Raw genomic sequence first — 15,287 nt, 5'->3', positions numbered from 1 at the left:
CTTTTATTTTGGTTTAATGTCAAATAAATTCTTTGTCATGTATATGATAGGGGATGATGAAACTGAATTTAATCTGACACCAAGTGTCATAGACACTCAGGCCCAGTCAAGAGCTCTGTCCCTCAGAAGAGTGCCATGACCCTAAAATCTCAGCTTTGGCAATAACAGAGGTTTGGTTTTTGCCCACACTACATCTTCTATGGTCTGAAGCCGACAACTAATAGGTCCTTGTCCAGCAGACTAGTGAATTGAGGTCGGCTAGACGCAGGGTTGCAAGAAAAGAAAGGTTTATTCACAGTTTACAAACTGGGAGGCAAGCAGGGTCTCACGACCTAAAGCTGCCAGAGCTCCCTGAACTAAGGCAGATTTGCTCCTTATATAGGGAGTGACATACATATTCATGAACACTGAGGGGAGGATCTTCAGTCCTGCGATGCATGTGCAGTCCGCACAATTTTCGTGAATGAGTTTTTGTGCAGGGCTCTAAAAATACTGCACACAGCCCTGAAAAAATGGCGAGGGCTTGCTACTGCCACCCCAGGAAGGTCGTATAGCAGGTAAATTTGGAGTTAGTGCACCAGCGCCTTGGCCTCCTGCCAGGAGAAGAGAGGAAACCAATCACGGTGAGGTGTTGTAAAAATTGTAACAAAAATGTAACAAAATAGACTTTTCTGAAAAAGTTATGGGATGGTCAATAACCCTTTGTCCGCTTCAGATCAGCTGCACTTCTGCTTCATGTCAGAGACTCAGGCTGTTGGAGAGAGGTCTCTGGGATTTTTCTGATCTTGTGGCAGTGGGGAAAGAGGGATGGAGATCAAAGCACAAGCTCCTAAATTTCTGCCCAGAAGCGGCACGTGTCGCTTCTGCTGCATTGGATTGGTTGGGAGCAAGTTACGTGGCCAGACTTGATGCCAGTGTCAATGTAACTCTCCTCCAAGGAGGGACAGAGAGTGTTTTAGACAATAATACAGTCTTCCGCAGGAGCTTTCCCAGAAGCTTCTGGTCAAGAAGGGACTCTTGTTCTAGTTGATTCTTGTGTTCTCTGGTGTTTTATGGGTTTGTGTGAGAAATTCAGAAGTAACAAATGGGATAATCCTCCCCATTTATCATGTTTTGGGTTTCTTGAGCTGTTGGAAGGGAACCTGGCTGATGGTATTTTATCTTGTGAACAAGAAGTGGTTCTTTCTGCCTCTGCACAAAAAGGATAAAAAAGCCTCCAGTTGCTGTGAGGGTGAACACTGGTTGCTTCGCCAGCCCTGGGAGAGGCTGCCCAGCTGTCCACGTAGACAAGCCAGATGCCTATCCTCTGAGGGTGATTTGTTCTCAAGAGTTAATTGAACAGAGGGCATTTGGCACTTCCCCTTTAGGACATCAGGGAGTTCATGAAGAAGGAAATTGTCTTCCTGATTTTTATGTATGAGATCTTATAAGTTCTTTACTTTCCACCCTTTTCCACCCATTAAAACTCTCTTATCGATCCTGAAAAGCCAAAAGAGGCTCACTTTAAGACTTACATTTTGCCAAATGTCACAATTAATTGTAAACTTGAAAAACACTGTTTAAAATTATGTAAAACAGAGAGACTAAAAGGCAACTCTTGAAACTCACGTCCTACTTCCATTTAAACAAACCAAAACACCTATTGACCCCATGGTGTGTACAGGGCATAAGCATGTTGCCCCTGGCTTAGAGGATCGAGGTCTACCTTGGAAGTTTGTTTCTTCAGTCCTTCTTGGCTGAGAGACAGAAGCAGAAAGATAAATGAAGAAAGACTTGGTTCCTGAAGTTTTCGGGATGATAATGTTTGTAGAAGGGAAAAAAAAGTTATAGAATGTTTAAGTGGGCTTCAAAAATCTTAAAGAGTGGATCATTTAAAAGTAAGACCAAACAAGCGGATCTGCTATCTAGGGCTGCTAATGCCTCAGGACAGGAAATGTAAAAATTATCCCTCTGGAAATCAGTGCTCAGGAAGCAGATTGATTGGATGTGGGAGGAGTTGGAGTGGGCACTGAGAAAGAAACGTATGACTGGCCAGGGCTGGAGAATTAGCAAACAAACCTGACAGTGAGCAACCGCTTAAGGGTGCTCACTGGGTGCTCTGTGCCCTGAAAAGAGAGACTCGTTCAGATGCCTCTGAAGAGTAGAGCCCTTGTTGCTCTGGGGGGGAACCCAGGGCACCTGAAACCGGGACTGGAGACCCTGTTTCCTCCACCACCATGACAATGGAGGAGCATCTTGTAGAAAAGAGTCAAGCTGGGGTCATAATTGGACCCCCTGGAAATGACTTAGATCCACTTCATACATTCCTTGAGATTCCTCCCCATTTAGAGTGGCCAAGACCACGTGAACATGGACTAAGTGGCCAGCCCAGCTCTGGAGGGGGAAAATTTGAGAGAAATAAAGGGTACGTAGCCACATCTGCAATTTTCTGAAGCAAAATCCACCCCCTCAGGTGGAAGTAAAGAAAGTAAACAGCAGTGAGCTTATGGGGAGTCCCATTTTGCTATTCGCCAAATAGAAATTACTGAATGTAAGAGCTAACTTTAGTGAGTGATCCAGAGAAAACCCCTAGGACCCCCAGGAGAGGCAGGATCAGGGCAATGCTTCTGAGTCTGCGCACCCTGGTAGCTGGTTACGAGTTCCTGTTATCCTGTCATCATGGACATAGCGACTAGTGTGGACCTTAAAAAAAACAACTGAAAGAAAACAACTGAAATGTTAATTTAGTAAATCTATCAATGTCTATAGAAGATAGCCTCCTCATATTTAATGACCTTTTACTTGTAAAAAAAAAATTTTAGAAATCTATTTTAAATTACACCTACAAAAAGATACAAATTAAAAAATGGCTTTCTGTGGGAAGCCTCCAGAACAGGATTTTTCAACTTTTATACTACTAACATTTTGGGCTGGACAGTTGTTTGTTGTGGGGGCTATTCTGTGTGTTGCAAGCTAGTAAGCAGCATCCTTGGGCTCTGCTCACTTGAGGCCAGTAATATCTCCCATTTCAAAGTGATGACAACCAAAAACTTCTCTATACGTTTCCAGATGTCACCTGGGAGGCAACACCGACCCTAATCGGAACCACTGCCCCAGAGTTTGCCCAGTAGAATCAGAGATGGGGGTTTATCACTGAGGAACAGGAAATCAGGAAAGGGCATTGGAAATAAACAAGTGATGTTGAGCATGTTTAGACAGTAACCCAAACAATGTTAATTATTAGTGTAGTTGGACCTTTCTCTTAAATATAGTCAAGATGTCTGTGTTTCTGTAATCGGTGTGTGTCTCACAGAGTGGCCCGGGGTAAGTGAGAGTTTTCAAAACTTACTTTGATAACTGATTGGGAAAAAAAAAAGCCATGCAAGGGGCTGTACTTTTTGTACCAGCACTATCCTTTCAGTTTTGAAAACTGCTTTTGAGCTCCAAAGAGAGAGTCCTGAATGTGTACGGAGCTCATTTCCTGCTGTGGGAGAATTTTTGGATACCATGTGAGCTGGGGGAACAGCTGGGGGAACAGAATCTCTTGTCCCTGTAACTTGCACGGTTTTGTGAGGTGTGGTGAGGACAAGTGGTTTGGCCACTGGCTTTCTCTTGACTGAGCTGGGCCACGCTCCTCCTTCCCTCCCTCCTCAGCCTCCCTTTCTTCTCCAGCCTCCCCTCCCCAGCACCAAGGAACTGCACAGGGCAGGCCTACCTCACACGGAGCTTTGAGGCTTCCTCCTAAATGGCTCTCAAAATTCACTGTGTAAAGACTTTTCTGGGGGCTTGTTAAAGATGCCGATTCTGGCATCACCTTCAGAGAGTTCAAGTCAGTGCTTTTTAAATAGACGGCCTTTGTCCCCCTCTAGGAGATGAAGGTGGTCCAGGGACCACACTTTAAGAAGCAGCACTCTAGAGGGCCTTTTCAACTTTTGGAGAGAATAAGAACATAAATTCTATCCACCTAGCTCTTAACTGCTGTACCACCAGGGCTCCAAAAGTAGAGGGTCAGCAAAAAATAGGAAGACCCTCAGTGAGTGGATTGACACAGTGGGTGCAACAATGGGCTTAAGCATAACGACAATTGTGAGGATGGTGCAGGACTGGGCAGTGTTTCCTTCTGTTGTACATAGGGTCGCTATGAGTCTAAACCAACTCAACGGCACCTAACACCAGTCGTCTTATGGGGCCCTGGTGGCACGGTGGTTAAGAGCTACAGCTGCTAACCAAAAGGTAGGCGATTTAAATCCACCAGCCGTTCCTTGGAAACCCTATGGGGTAGTTCTACTCTGTCCTGTGGGGTTGCTATGAGTAGGAATCAACCCAACGGCAACGGGTCTGGTTTTGGTTAGTCTTCTTATTCTTCCAGAAGACACTGGGATGAAGTTTGTGTTGCCGAACCTGTATGAGACTTGTATATATTTCAGACAGATGGTAATAATGAAAATAGAGATTGGCCAAGAAACTGCCAGTGACATGGGGGCAAAATAACGATCTGTTTGGAGGTGCATTGATTGTTTGGGCCACATGGATCAACATAGTAAATTGATTATTAATAAGAGCTAATTTTTTTGAGTGCACACGGTACATTTGTTGATATAACCATATGATAATGATTAATAATGGCTCACAGATGTTGAGCAGTATGAGTTAGATGCTATGCTGATTATTTTAGATAACTTTCTCCTTTAATTCTCACAGCACCCTTGTGAGAAAGATCCTATTGTCCTTATTTTACAGATGAGGAAACTGAGGCTTGCAGAAGTTAAATAACCTACCAAGGACTCATACTTATTTTGTGGCAGAGCTGATGTTTGATCCCAGATCTGTTTAGAAAGCTCTTAAAGCACTCTGCCATCCTGCCTAACAAAGTTCAATGCTCTTTTCCCAATGTGGCATTGCCTAGTGCCTCGCAACATGTAGTAGTAGTTGTTGTTGTTGTTAGTTGCCATCAAGTTGCTCCAACTCATGGCAACCCTATGTACAACAGAACAAAATGTTACTGGTCCTGTACCATCTTTACAATTGTCGATATGCTCAAGTCCATTGTTGGCAGCCAGGGTGCATTTTGGGTGTCTTCCAGCCTGGGGGCATCTTTCAGCACTATATTGGATGATCTTCTATTGTAATCCATAGGGTTTTCGTTGGCTAATTTTTAGAAGTAGATCACCAGATCTTTCTTCCTAGTTTGTCTCAGTCTGGAAGTTCCACTGAAACCTCTCTACTATGTGACCCTGCTGGTATTGGAAATATTGGTCACATAGCTTCCAGCATCATAGTACCACAGTATGACAAACTGACAGACGGGTTTGTCCCATATGTAATGTCCCTCCAAATTGGCCAGGGGCAAGGCGTGATGGGAAGAGAGTCATGTCAGAGAGAAGTTTCAGGCAGCCCAGGGTTGTCCTTTTTGAAAGAGAGAGCTTTGAATTTAGACAGGATTAGGGTTATGGAGCCCGGGCCACTGTTAAATTATGGCCTTCTTGATCACACAAGAATTTTTTCCATCACTATAACCTGTGATCTCTTGGTTCAAGTAAAATCTCTGAGAAAGGGCTGCATTTGTTTAAGGCTGTATCTCTTTCCCTAGGTCTGTAGATCTTTTTGTGTTTTCATAAATTAAATATAAAACATGGTTCTATTTCAAAGAAATATGGCAAACATCTCTGAGAAGTTCCTCTGGTAAAGACTTTTGTAGCTTCCAGGGTGGCACATCTTAGAACAGGGCATGTCGGCCATGGCATCAGAATCTACCTGAAGTACTTTTTTAAAAAGATACAGATTCCTGCCCAGACCAGCCTTCTACCACCCAGACCACCAAACTCCTGATAATTCTGATGCTTTAGCACTGGAGAAGATCCTGGGCATGTGTCTGTTTTTCTCATATTATATATTTCTTTTGATGCCTCCACAGATAATTTGGAGCTGTAGGTCTAGTACCGTTGATATGCTCAAGTCTGTTGGATGTGGTACAGCGTCACCTGTGAGGGATTCTTGACAAAACTGTTTAAGCTGAATCTAAACTAGCCTTTAGACTTAATCTGCAGTTCCTATGAAACACAGGATAGGGAACATGTTTAAATGACATCGTGAGGAAATAGATAAACCCAGAATGTTTTATAACTGTACGATGACTGGCCTGGTATCTTTCTAAAAGTCAGTGTTATGAAAAAACTATGGGGGGAAGGTGAAGTTAGGAGTGGAAAGATTATTCTTGACTAAAAGAAACTACAGACACATAATCAAATACATTATGTGAACCTTGACCAAATCGTGGCCCAACGATAATAGCTATAAAAATGGAGAGGCTGGGGAAATTTGAATAGGGAGTAGGCTTTGGGTACAAGGGGGTAGGCATTGGGTATAAATAAGAGCATTATTGTCAGTTTTCTTGGGCATGTTGATTTGATTGTGGTTACATAGGCAAATGTCTTTTTTAGGAGGTGTATGCTAATGTATTTAGGGGTGAAGTGTCAAGACATCTGCAACTAATTTTCAAATGATTCAGGAAGAAATGTTTGTGTGAGTGTTGGTGTGAGTATATATGCTATAGATACCAAAATAACCAAACGCGTTGCCGTCAAGTCGATTCCAAATCATAGCAACACCATAGGACAGAGTGGAACCTGCCCCATAGGATTTCCAAGGCTGTAAACTTTTTTGGAAGCAGGCTGCCATATCATTCTCCTGCAGAGCAGCTGATGGGTTCAAACTGCCAACCTTTTGGTTAGCAGCCCAGTGCTTAACCACTGCGCCACCAGGGCCCCATATTATAGATAAGATGGAACAAATGAGGAAGATGTTAACATGTTGAATCTGGGTGTTGGGTATATGACTGGGGTGTTTATTGTTCTTTTCAAGTTATCTCTTGAAATGTTTCATGAGAAAGTTAAAAAAAAGATCCATGATGAGTAAGCAAGCTAGTGTTCTGCAAGTCATTGTCACGGCCTCATTCTTTGGGTTTGTTGCTCTTGTAATGGTGGAGCGTGGGCTGTCTGATGAAGCTTTGATTTGAAGTCCTTTTAGTTTCCCTCCACCTTTCTTGGCAAATGTGAACTTTGCTCTGGGTTTCTAATCTTCTAGCCAACAGGCCCTGGGTGGTGCAAGTCATACGTGCACTTTCTTCGTTTTGACAGCAGGAAGTGGCCAAAGATAGGGCCCTGCTGACCTAAGTTACCAACACTAGTTCAGCTCTGCTCGGCACACTCCATGTACAGTGAGGGCTTTGTGGAGAGTATATATGACTCCCGCTGACCAACCTCCATCAACTCCTCCTTGTTCTATATTCTGACTGCAGTATTACTGTAGTTTTCTGCAGGATTCCAGTTTCTTTGTTCTTTTTTTCCTTTTAATTATTTGCTAGGAGGCTTTGTGGACCTTTGTGACAATCATAACATCATTTTATAAAAGCCAGAAAGCTGTCCAGATTATCCTTGATCATCAGGGATTTGATAATCATGTGTTCTAGAGGAGAAGTATATTTAGTGGCCCACCAAGAATGGGAGAAGGCTTTTGCACAGAATGGCCATAGAGGCCTGGTTTTGTTAAGTGAGCTTCGTGGAAGCAGGAATTACGGTTAATAGCAACCAGTGCTCACACTGAGGAGCTCTGCTGGTATCCTGCAGTTCATGAGGATCGATTTCCTCTCTTGATACAGGTGTTGTCTTAGCAGGTTCCTGCCTGTCCCTGTGTACATGTGCATGGCCAAAATGTGACACTTTACAGGCCACAAACCACTCTAGAAAACCCCTGCTGCTTTTCTGGATTTTTCCTTGCACAGCAAACCTGAGGGCTTAAAAGGAGCTAAGGGAAGCCCCTAGTTTGGTTGGTCAGCCTTGCATACAGTGACTGTTCCTCTTTCAGTAGCAATAAGTGAGCTTGTTGGGGAGACCAAAGCATCTTACCTCCCCATTCAAGACAGAGAAGACTAAAAGCCTCGTTCAAGCCATTCTGGTGTGGACATGCGAATTTGGGGCAGTAGATGGGGATCATTTTAGCACAAATGGACAGGGAACTCTCTTATCTGAATTCTAGCACATGGGTCCCTAAATAGTCCTTCCTTAAATTTAGCCCTTTGGTAAGGTCTCAGCTACAGTGACTAAGTATGAGTGTCCCATCTTCCTCCTCCTGAAGTTTCACATCCTATATCTTAAGACGTTGCAACCTAGTTGCACTGCTGACTGGGCAGAGCATGCTGGCCAGGATAGTGGGCACTTGGCATTTTCATTAAGATACAAGTCACCTGAGAGGTTGTAGCCGAGTCCCAAGGTTCTTAAAGAAGACAAAAATATGTAGGCATTTTATATTCACATCAAAAAATTGCCATGAAAAAGTCCTGATACATGTTACAGTATGGATAAACCTTGAAAACATCATGCTGAGTGAAATGCCAGTCACAAAAGGACAAATATTATATGGACAAATATTGAAGCCCACCAGGGAAGCTTAGACATCAGTGACCTCATCTATCTCTGATCTGAGCTTAATCATTTTCTGTGTGTAATGGCCAGGTTTCTATTATGTGCTGACCACTTCCATTGGCTAAATTGTTGTCTGGCCAGTATCATCCATGTTGAGGAAAAGCTTCCAAGGGAAAGGAGTTGACACTCATTGAGCTCTTACTCTGCCAGCCACTGTGAAAGGTGCCTTAACAGGTTCTTGCTTATTCCTTACAACCATAAGCTTGTAGGTAAGTATGCTAACTATCCCCATGTGGTAGAGAGGAAGCTGAGGCTCAGAGAAGTTAGATGTCCACATGGCTGGATTTGGAACCCAAACCTGATGGACTCCAAAACTCTCATGTTGAACTTACATGAAATATCTAGAATAGGCAAATGTATAGAAACAAACTCATAATGACCCTATGTATTACAGAGTAGAACTGCTTCGTAGGGTTTTCTTGGCTATAATCTTTACAGAAGCAGATTGCCATGTCTTTCTTCCATGTGTGTCAGTCCAGCTCGTTGAGGGTCTTCCTCTTTTTCAGTGACCCGCCACTTTACCAGGCCTGATGTCCTTCTCCAGGAACTGGTCCCTCCTGATAACATGTCCAAAGTAAGTGAGACATATTTACATAGCAAGTCTCACTCCTTGCTCCTAAGGAGCACTCCGGCTGTACTTCCAAGACAGATTTGTTCATTCTACTGGCAGTCCATGGTATATTCAATATTCTTTGCCAACACCATAATTCAAGAGCATCATTTCTTGTTTGGTCTTCCTTACTCATTGTCCAGCTTTTGCATGCATATAAGGCAATTGAAAATACCATGGTTTGCGACAGGTGCAGCTTAGTCCTCAAAGTGACATCTTTGCTTTTTAACACTTTAAGGAGGTCTTTTGCAGATTTGTACAATGCAATAATACATCATTTGATTTCTTGAGTGCTGCTTTCATGGGTATTGATTGTGGATCCAAGTTCAAAAAAAGCCCTTGACAATTTCAATCTTTTCTCCATTTATTGTGATGTTGCTTATTGGTCCAGTTGTGAGGATTTTTGTTTTCTTTATGTTAAGATCGTTTGCACCACCCAGGCATTGCCATGAGTTGGAATTTACTCCACAGCAGTGGGTTTGGGGTTTTTTTTTGCATAGAAACCAAAGTTTATTGGCAGGAAGGAGGAGGAAAGAAGGAATCATTGCTTAGGGACACTGAGTTTTTACTAGGGCTGATGGAAAAACTTGGAAATGGATAGTGGTGATGGTTGCACAACATGATGAATGTTATTAATGTCACTGAATCGTACATGTAAAAAAAGTTGAAATTGCAAATGTTTTGTTATGTATATATATATCCATTGCCATCGAGTTGATTCCAACTCCTAGTGATCCTGTAAGGACAGAGTAGAAGTGCCCCATGGGGTTTCCGAGGCTGTAAATCCTTAGGGAAGCAGACTGCCACATCTTTCTCCAGTGGAGCGGCTGGTGGGTTGGAACCACTGATTTTTCAGTTAGCATTATGCCATCAGGGCTTCTGTATATATTTATACTTACCACAATTAAAAAAAAAAAATGCCAATAACAGAAGGACAGGATTTGAGATAGATTGAGTGAGCATAACAGAAAATTGGTTTTCTAATCAAAACTGGAAGACTTTTGTAGAAGCCTCGTGTTTTGCTAATGGGCAGGGCTCTCTCCCGTAGGTTCAAAGTGTTTCTGTATGACTCGTGGGCAAGTGTAGCTTCTCAGGGCTTCCCGTGGATCATTGTGGCTTCACTATCTTGTTCTCACTCATAAGGATCACTTTCATTATAAACAGTCTTCTCCAAAGCGCTTTTGTATTAGTGACTTTTCAAAAGCCTTTTCTATTGGCAGTAGTTGGAGGGGAGGATGAGTGAGTGGGAGGGGGATATGCCTTCTGACCTAATGCTAATTTACTTTCACTAGTTGAGTTTGACAGCTGGGTTAGACAGTGGAGAAGTAGAAAGTAACACTAGGACCCTGCCCTTGAAGCCCACCAGGGAAGCTTAAACATGAATGACCTCATCTATCTTTGAATAGCCTGAGCTTAATCATTTTCTGTGTGTAATGGCCAGGTTTCTATTATGTGCTGACCACTTCCGTTGGCTAAATTGTTGTCTGGCCAATATCATCCATGTTGAGGAAAAGCTTCCAAGGGAGAGGAGTTGACACTCATTGAGCTCTTACTCTGCCAGCCACTGTGAAAGGTGCCTTAACAGGTTCTTGCTTATTCCTTACAACCATAAGCTTGTAGGTAAGTATGCTAACTATCCCCATGTGGTAGAGAGGAAGCTGAGGCTCAGAGAAGTTAGATGTCCACATGGCTGGATTTGGAACCCCAACATGATGGACTCCAAAACTCTCATGTTGAACCACACCACCTCTCCCTTACACAGTGCTCAGCACAGCCCTATTAAACACACACGTACCCTGCCTATGTCCTAGCATTGTGCTAGTTCCCCCAAAATAGCATCTTGTGTGCTAGATGTGAGGATTTTGAAATAGGTCATGTCTTACGAGGTGAGTAGAGTCATGTCTTAATCCCAGGCAGCTGCTGACAGCTGATGCATGGTGTTGAAACAAGCAGGTTAAAATTTGACAATGGGCTTCCTTCTCTCCCTTAGATAACTCTGTCCTTCCCTCCCACCCCCAACATGCCAGGCGCACTTTGTAGTTCACTTGGAGTTAACGGTGACCTGGGTTAATAAGATCTAGTCATTCAGACCAGTGCCATGTTACCCGTATGGCAAATGTGAGTTGCACAGTTCTTCCTATCCTTGGGGAAGTAGCAGAAATGGGACTCGAACAAACCCTGATGGCTTCTGTTTCAGGGTTCAGGCTCCTGTGGTAGAGGTTTGAGCTGTGAGAGCAAAGTCCTCTGGTAATGAAGTCATTTGTCCTCGGGAACAGAATGAGTCCTCTGTGAAATCAGAAACAATGGGCATGTTGAGGTCCAGACCAGGGGTGAATCGAAGCTGGGGCAGAGGGACATGGTGATGAATTGGGACAACTCAAGGGACGCATTCTTCAAGACAAGTTTCTGTTGTCAACAAGTCGACTGAGTTGTAATGATACTTAGTTAATGGTCATTAATGCCTCAGTTTTGAATAATTTCCCCAAGTGAGTAAGTCATGAACCCTTCCTAGTGGAAGAATGACCTTTGAGAAATAGATGAAAAATAGTTGGGAGTCCAAAAAACCCAGTGCTGTCGACACTGTTTTATTATTTTTCATGGAATTGTTTCCCTTTGCATTTTCATTTCCCTATGAAGCAAATACTCTTATGTGTCTGTTTGGTTTATTGCTAGTAATAATTTCCAGGTAATAAAAAGTTGGATGTTGCTAAGGAAAAGCTTTTGGTGCAGCTTTCTCAGAACTTAGCTTATGGTGCACTAAGTAAACAGGAAAAATACCACAAACTTTAAAAGAAAGTAGCCAGTCCCTTAACATAGTTCAGCCCCGTCATATCTAGAGCTAGCTGGATGTCTACGCTGTTTGATTTTTTCTAATAAAAGATGATGGGGCAGGAGCTGTGTCCCAAGAGCACAGCAGCTTAGGGCAGTGCCCCCTGTTTGGCAGGGTGCCTCTGAGATGGGTGCAGGAACTGGCATTGGCCTCTTTCCTTCTGTCATGGTTCCTCAAGATAAGGTTAACGACCACATGGACTTAGCAGTGTATGGTACGGGGCATCCGAAACAAAGAAATGCAGCAAATACCCCAGGAACGAACAGCAGGCAAGCTGGCTAGAGACCAGGATTTGATAGAGGAGGGCTCTGCCCGGGACTGGAGTCGCTGCACTGTCGGGAGAAGGGACGGTGTGTGAGAGCAAGAGGCCAGGGAAGTCCACAGAGGCAGGGAGTTTCCCAGCCGCTGGAACAGCCCAGTGAGTCTGACCACGGCCCAGACTGTTGAACACTCACACTTGGGTTTAAGACCTCGAAGTTTGTTCTTGGCAGGGCTGCAGGGGCGGGGCCTGGGAGCTCTGCTAACCGCCCTCCTCCTTTCTCTCCTAAAGGTGAGCGCTGTGGGGCGGCCGCGATCGCAGGAGCCCCGGGCGAGCTGGAGGAAGCGCCATGTGTCAGTATGAATGCTGACCGAGGGGCTCGCTGCCCGGGACCGCGCTGCCAGAGGAAGAAAAAACAAGAAGCCCTCGGGCCGAGTGAGTGAATGACCGGCGGCGGGCCAACTTCCTCCTCTGAGGACTTAGTCTCCCGGTGCTCTTTTCTTGTTCTCCGCTTTCCTCTTTGATTAACCCCGTGGAGTCCTGACTCTTCATCCGCCTTGAACATCAATATGTGTCATGTCATTGTCACCTGTCGCTCGATGCTCTGGACCCTCCTGAGTATTGTGGTGGCTTTTGCAGAGCTCATTGCCTTCATGAGCGCAGACTGGCTCATTGGAAAAGCCAAGACTCACAGCCATGCGAAGGCGGACAACCAGACCAGAGGCGTCTCGGAGCCCCATCATCCCACCTTGGGCATCTACGCCCGCTGCATCCGCAACCCCGGGACGCAGCCGATCCAGCGGGAGACGGTGTGCGGGCCCTATGCCGAGAACTTTGCCGAGATTGCCAGTGGCTTCTGGCAGGCCACTGCTATTTTCTTAGCTGTGGGGATCTTCATTCTCTGCACGGTGGCCTTGGTGTCCGTCTTCACCATGTGCGTGCAGAGTATCATGAAGAAAAGTATCTTCAATGTCTGCGGGCTATTGCAAGGGATTGCAGGTGAGTGTGCGAGCAGAGGGAGGGGCCTGAGAGCCAAGGGGGATACCTGCAGGTAGGCAGTTACTGCCAGGTTTTAGAGACAGGCTGCTGTGTAATCAGGCTTCTTTTGTTAAAGTACTGTTCCAGGAAACATGAGCGTGCTTCCCTCAGTGTCCCTGTTTCAGTCTCTCTCACCTAACAGGAAGCCAGTGTCTTGTTGTCTGGTCTCACATGTTCCTCTTCACTGCTGTTTCCTAGTGTTCAAAGTTGTTGGTTTTGGTTTGAGTAACCACTCTTTTTTTTTGCTTTTCCCTTTAAATTAAAAGCATGTTTTCCATGTCAGTGGATCCCACTCTGAGGAATTATGGTGTGAGAATCCCAGCGGTAGCAGGCGCTCAATGCTGAGAAAGGATGGAAGTGCTGGGAGTTCATTAAGAGTTGGTGAGCCTGGTCCTACCACACCATGCTCAGCTCCATCCTGCATCTCCCGCTGCAGGAGGGGGAGAGGTGGGTTGGGAAGAATCAGTTTCAGCTGCTCTGTGTTTAATAACGTTCTGGTTTAAATTGTCTCTTGGAGCCTGGTAGAATGTTCTGTGCACTCAGATCAGAAAATGCAAGCTAACTCTTCCCCCTTTCTGCATAATTCGCACTAATGAGCTTGTTAGAAATCATTGGAAAGAAAAGTGTTGAGCGCCTCACAGCGATCCCAGAGGGAGGGCTCCCAACTAGCTGCAGGAACACGTCCACTGTTGCCAGCACTTTCTTAAGCTTCCTCCTGTGGGCTTGAAAGTCAGGTCCTGAACCAAGGGGATATCAGTCTATCTTGATTCAAAGGACTTCTTGGCAACAGAAATTCACTCATACACACACACACACACACCCCCGAGGATTGATGAGTTTGAAGATATCACCAAGGAAGTAGAGGAATAGACTCTTGCTTTAACTTTCAGAAAAAAGGTATTCACATTTTAAACAACCATAGCCAAGATATTTATCAATCAGAAATCTAACAGGAGAAACAGCAATCCAACTGTAACCCCCCACCAAAGGACCCCAAATGCATTAACTCTGGTTTGCCTTTGAGCACATTCTTGAGCTCAGCAGGGCTGCTTCCAAATAAATAGATCAAATGCCATTTTTCCACCCAGTTGATAAAATTCTCTGTTCCTCACATCTGAGGGACCCATGGCAATGGGGTTAATAGGCCAACAGAAATGACAGAGGACCCAGTTCATGGTCCTGATTTGTTTGCCCCGGGGGATATACTCCAGTCAGGCACGAGGGTCCTTAAATCTCCTGGCCCAAAGTGACAAATCTCACGACCCTCATCTCTTTATCTGCTTGGATCAGCCATACTGTAAGTGACTCAGGCAATCACAGACATTTATAGAAATCGGGAGCCAGGATTCTAATTTTTAGTTCTGTTTCTAACTAGAAATTTAACTTGAAATAAATGCACCACTGTCTGGAACTCAGTTTTCCTCTTCTGAAAAAATAGGTAGATTGGAAAACATGCCCTTATCTTATTTCTTGATTCTGTCCCATTGTCTCCTTTTTGACTCACTTCTGAAATCTTTTGAAGTATATCCCATTCAGTTTGGCATTTTACCTCTCAGAAATGTTAAATAGGATGGGGTCCTTCTTTTGCTTGTCAGATAAATGCCCCTACTTTATTTTCCTTACACACACACTGCTTCAGGTGTGAATGCATATACAGATGTCTATATCCTAAAAAGTTAGCTGAGAAGTGTTACCAAAGGCTTTTGAAAAGTCAAAATAAACGTGTCTAAGGAGAAGTCAGCACACACTATTTACTAATCCTGTTGAAGAGTCCCAACTGGCCAGAGAGGCAAAGTTCTGCTTAGTTTTCACTCACTGTGCTATATTTACACATCCTCGATGACTTCATGCCCTTATAATGGGTTTTATCAGTATGCTGGTATGCAGGTGAGACCCCTGGTTTGTCATCTCGAGGGATGCATTTCATCCTGAGAAATACAATGGTGATCTACCTGCCTTCGAGCAATGCACTGGCCATTTACAGTAAGGGGTGGGACATTGGGGGCCAAAATACCATGACCGATCTGTCAGAAGCAAAGACTTATTTATATCAGTCTTGGAGATTTATTTACATCTAGTTTTTAAGAAGGT

At 44.2% G+C, this 15,287-nt stretch overlaps 1 protein-coding gene across 6 annotated transcripts in view; it reads left to right on the top strand.

Moving 5' to 3' along the window:
• LHFPL2 (LHFPL tetraspan subfamily member 2) overlaps positions 1–15,287 on the top strand; it is a 196,777-nt gene that overhangs the window by 158,116 nt on the left and 23,374 nt on the right. For all 6 annotated transcript variants that reach the window (XM_049866450.1, XM_049866466.1, XM_049866482.1 and 3 more), the window contains one exon: positions 12,450–13,157. In XM_049866450.1, coding sequence (XP_049722407.1) covers positions 12,728–13,157 — 430 coding nt within the window. In that variant the 5' untranslated portion in view covers positions 12,450–12,727. The remainder of the gene's footprint in view (positions 1–12,449; positions 13,158–15,287) is intronic.

The sequence above is a fragment of the Elephas maximus genome, chromosome 2, assembly GCF_024166365.1.
Source record: "Elephas maximus indicus isolate mEleMax1 chromosome 2, mEleMax1 primary haplotype, whole genome shotgun sequence".
Classification (NCBI taxonomy): Eukaryota; Metazoa; Chordata; class Mammalia; order Proboscidea; family Elephantidae; genus Elephas; species Elephas maximus.
This window is presented reverse-complemented; position numbering and strand designations above follow the sequence as displayed.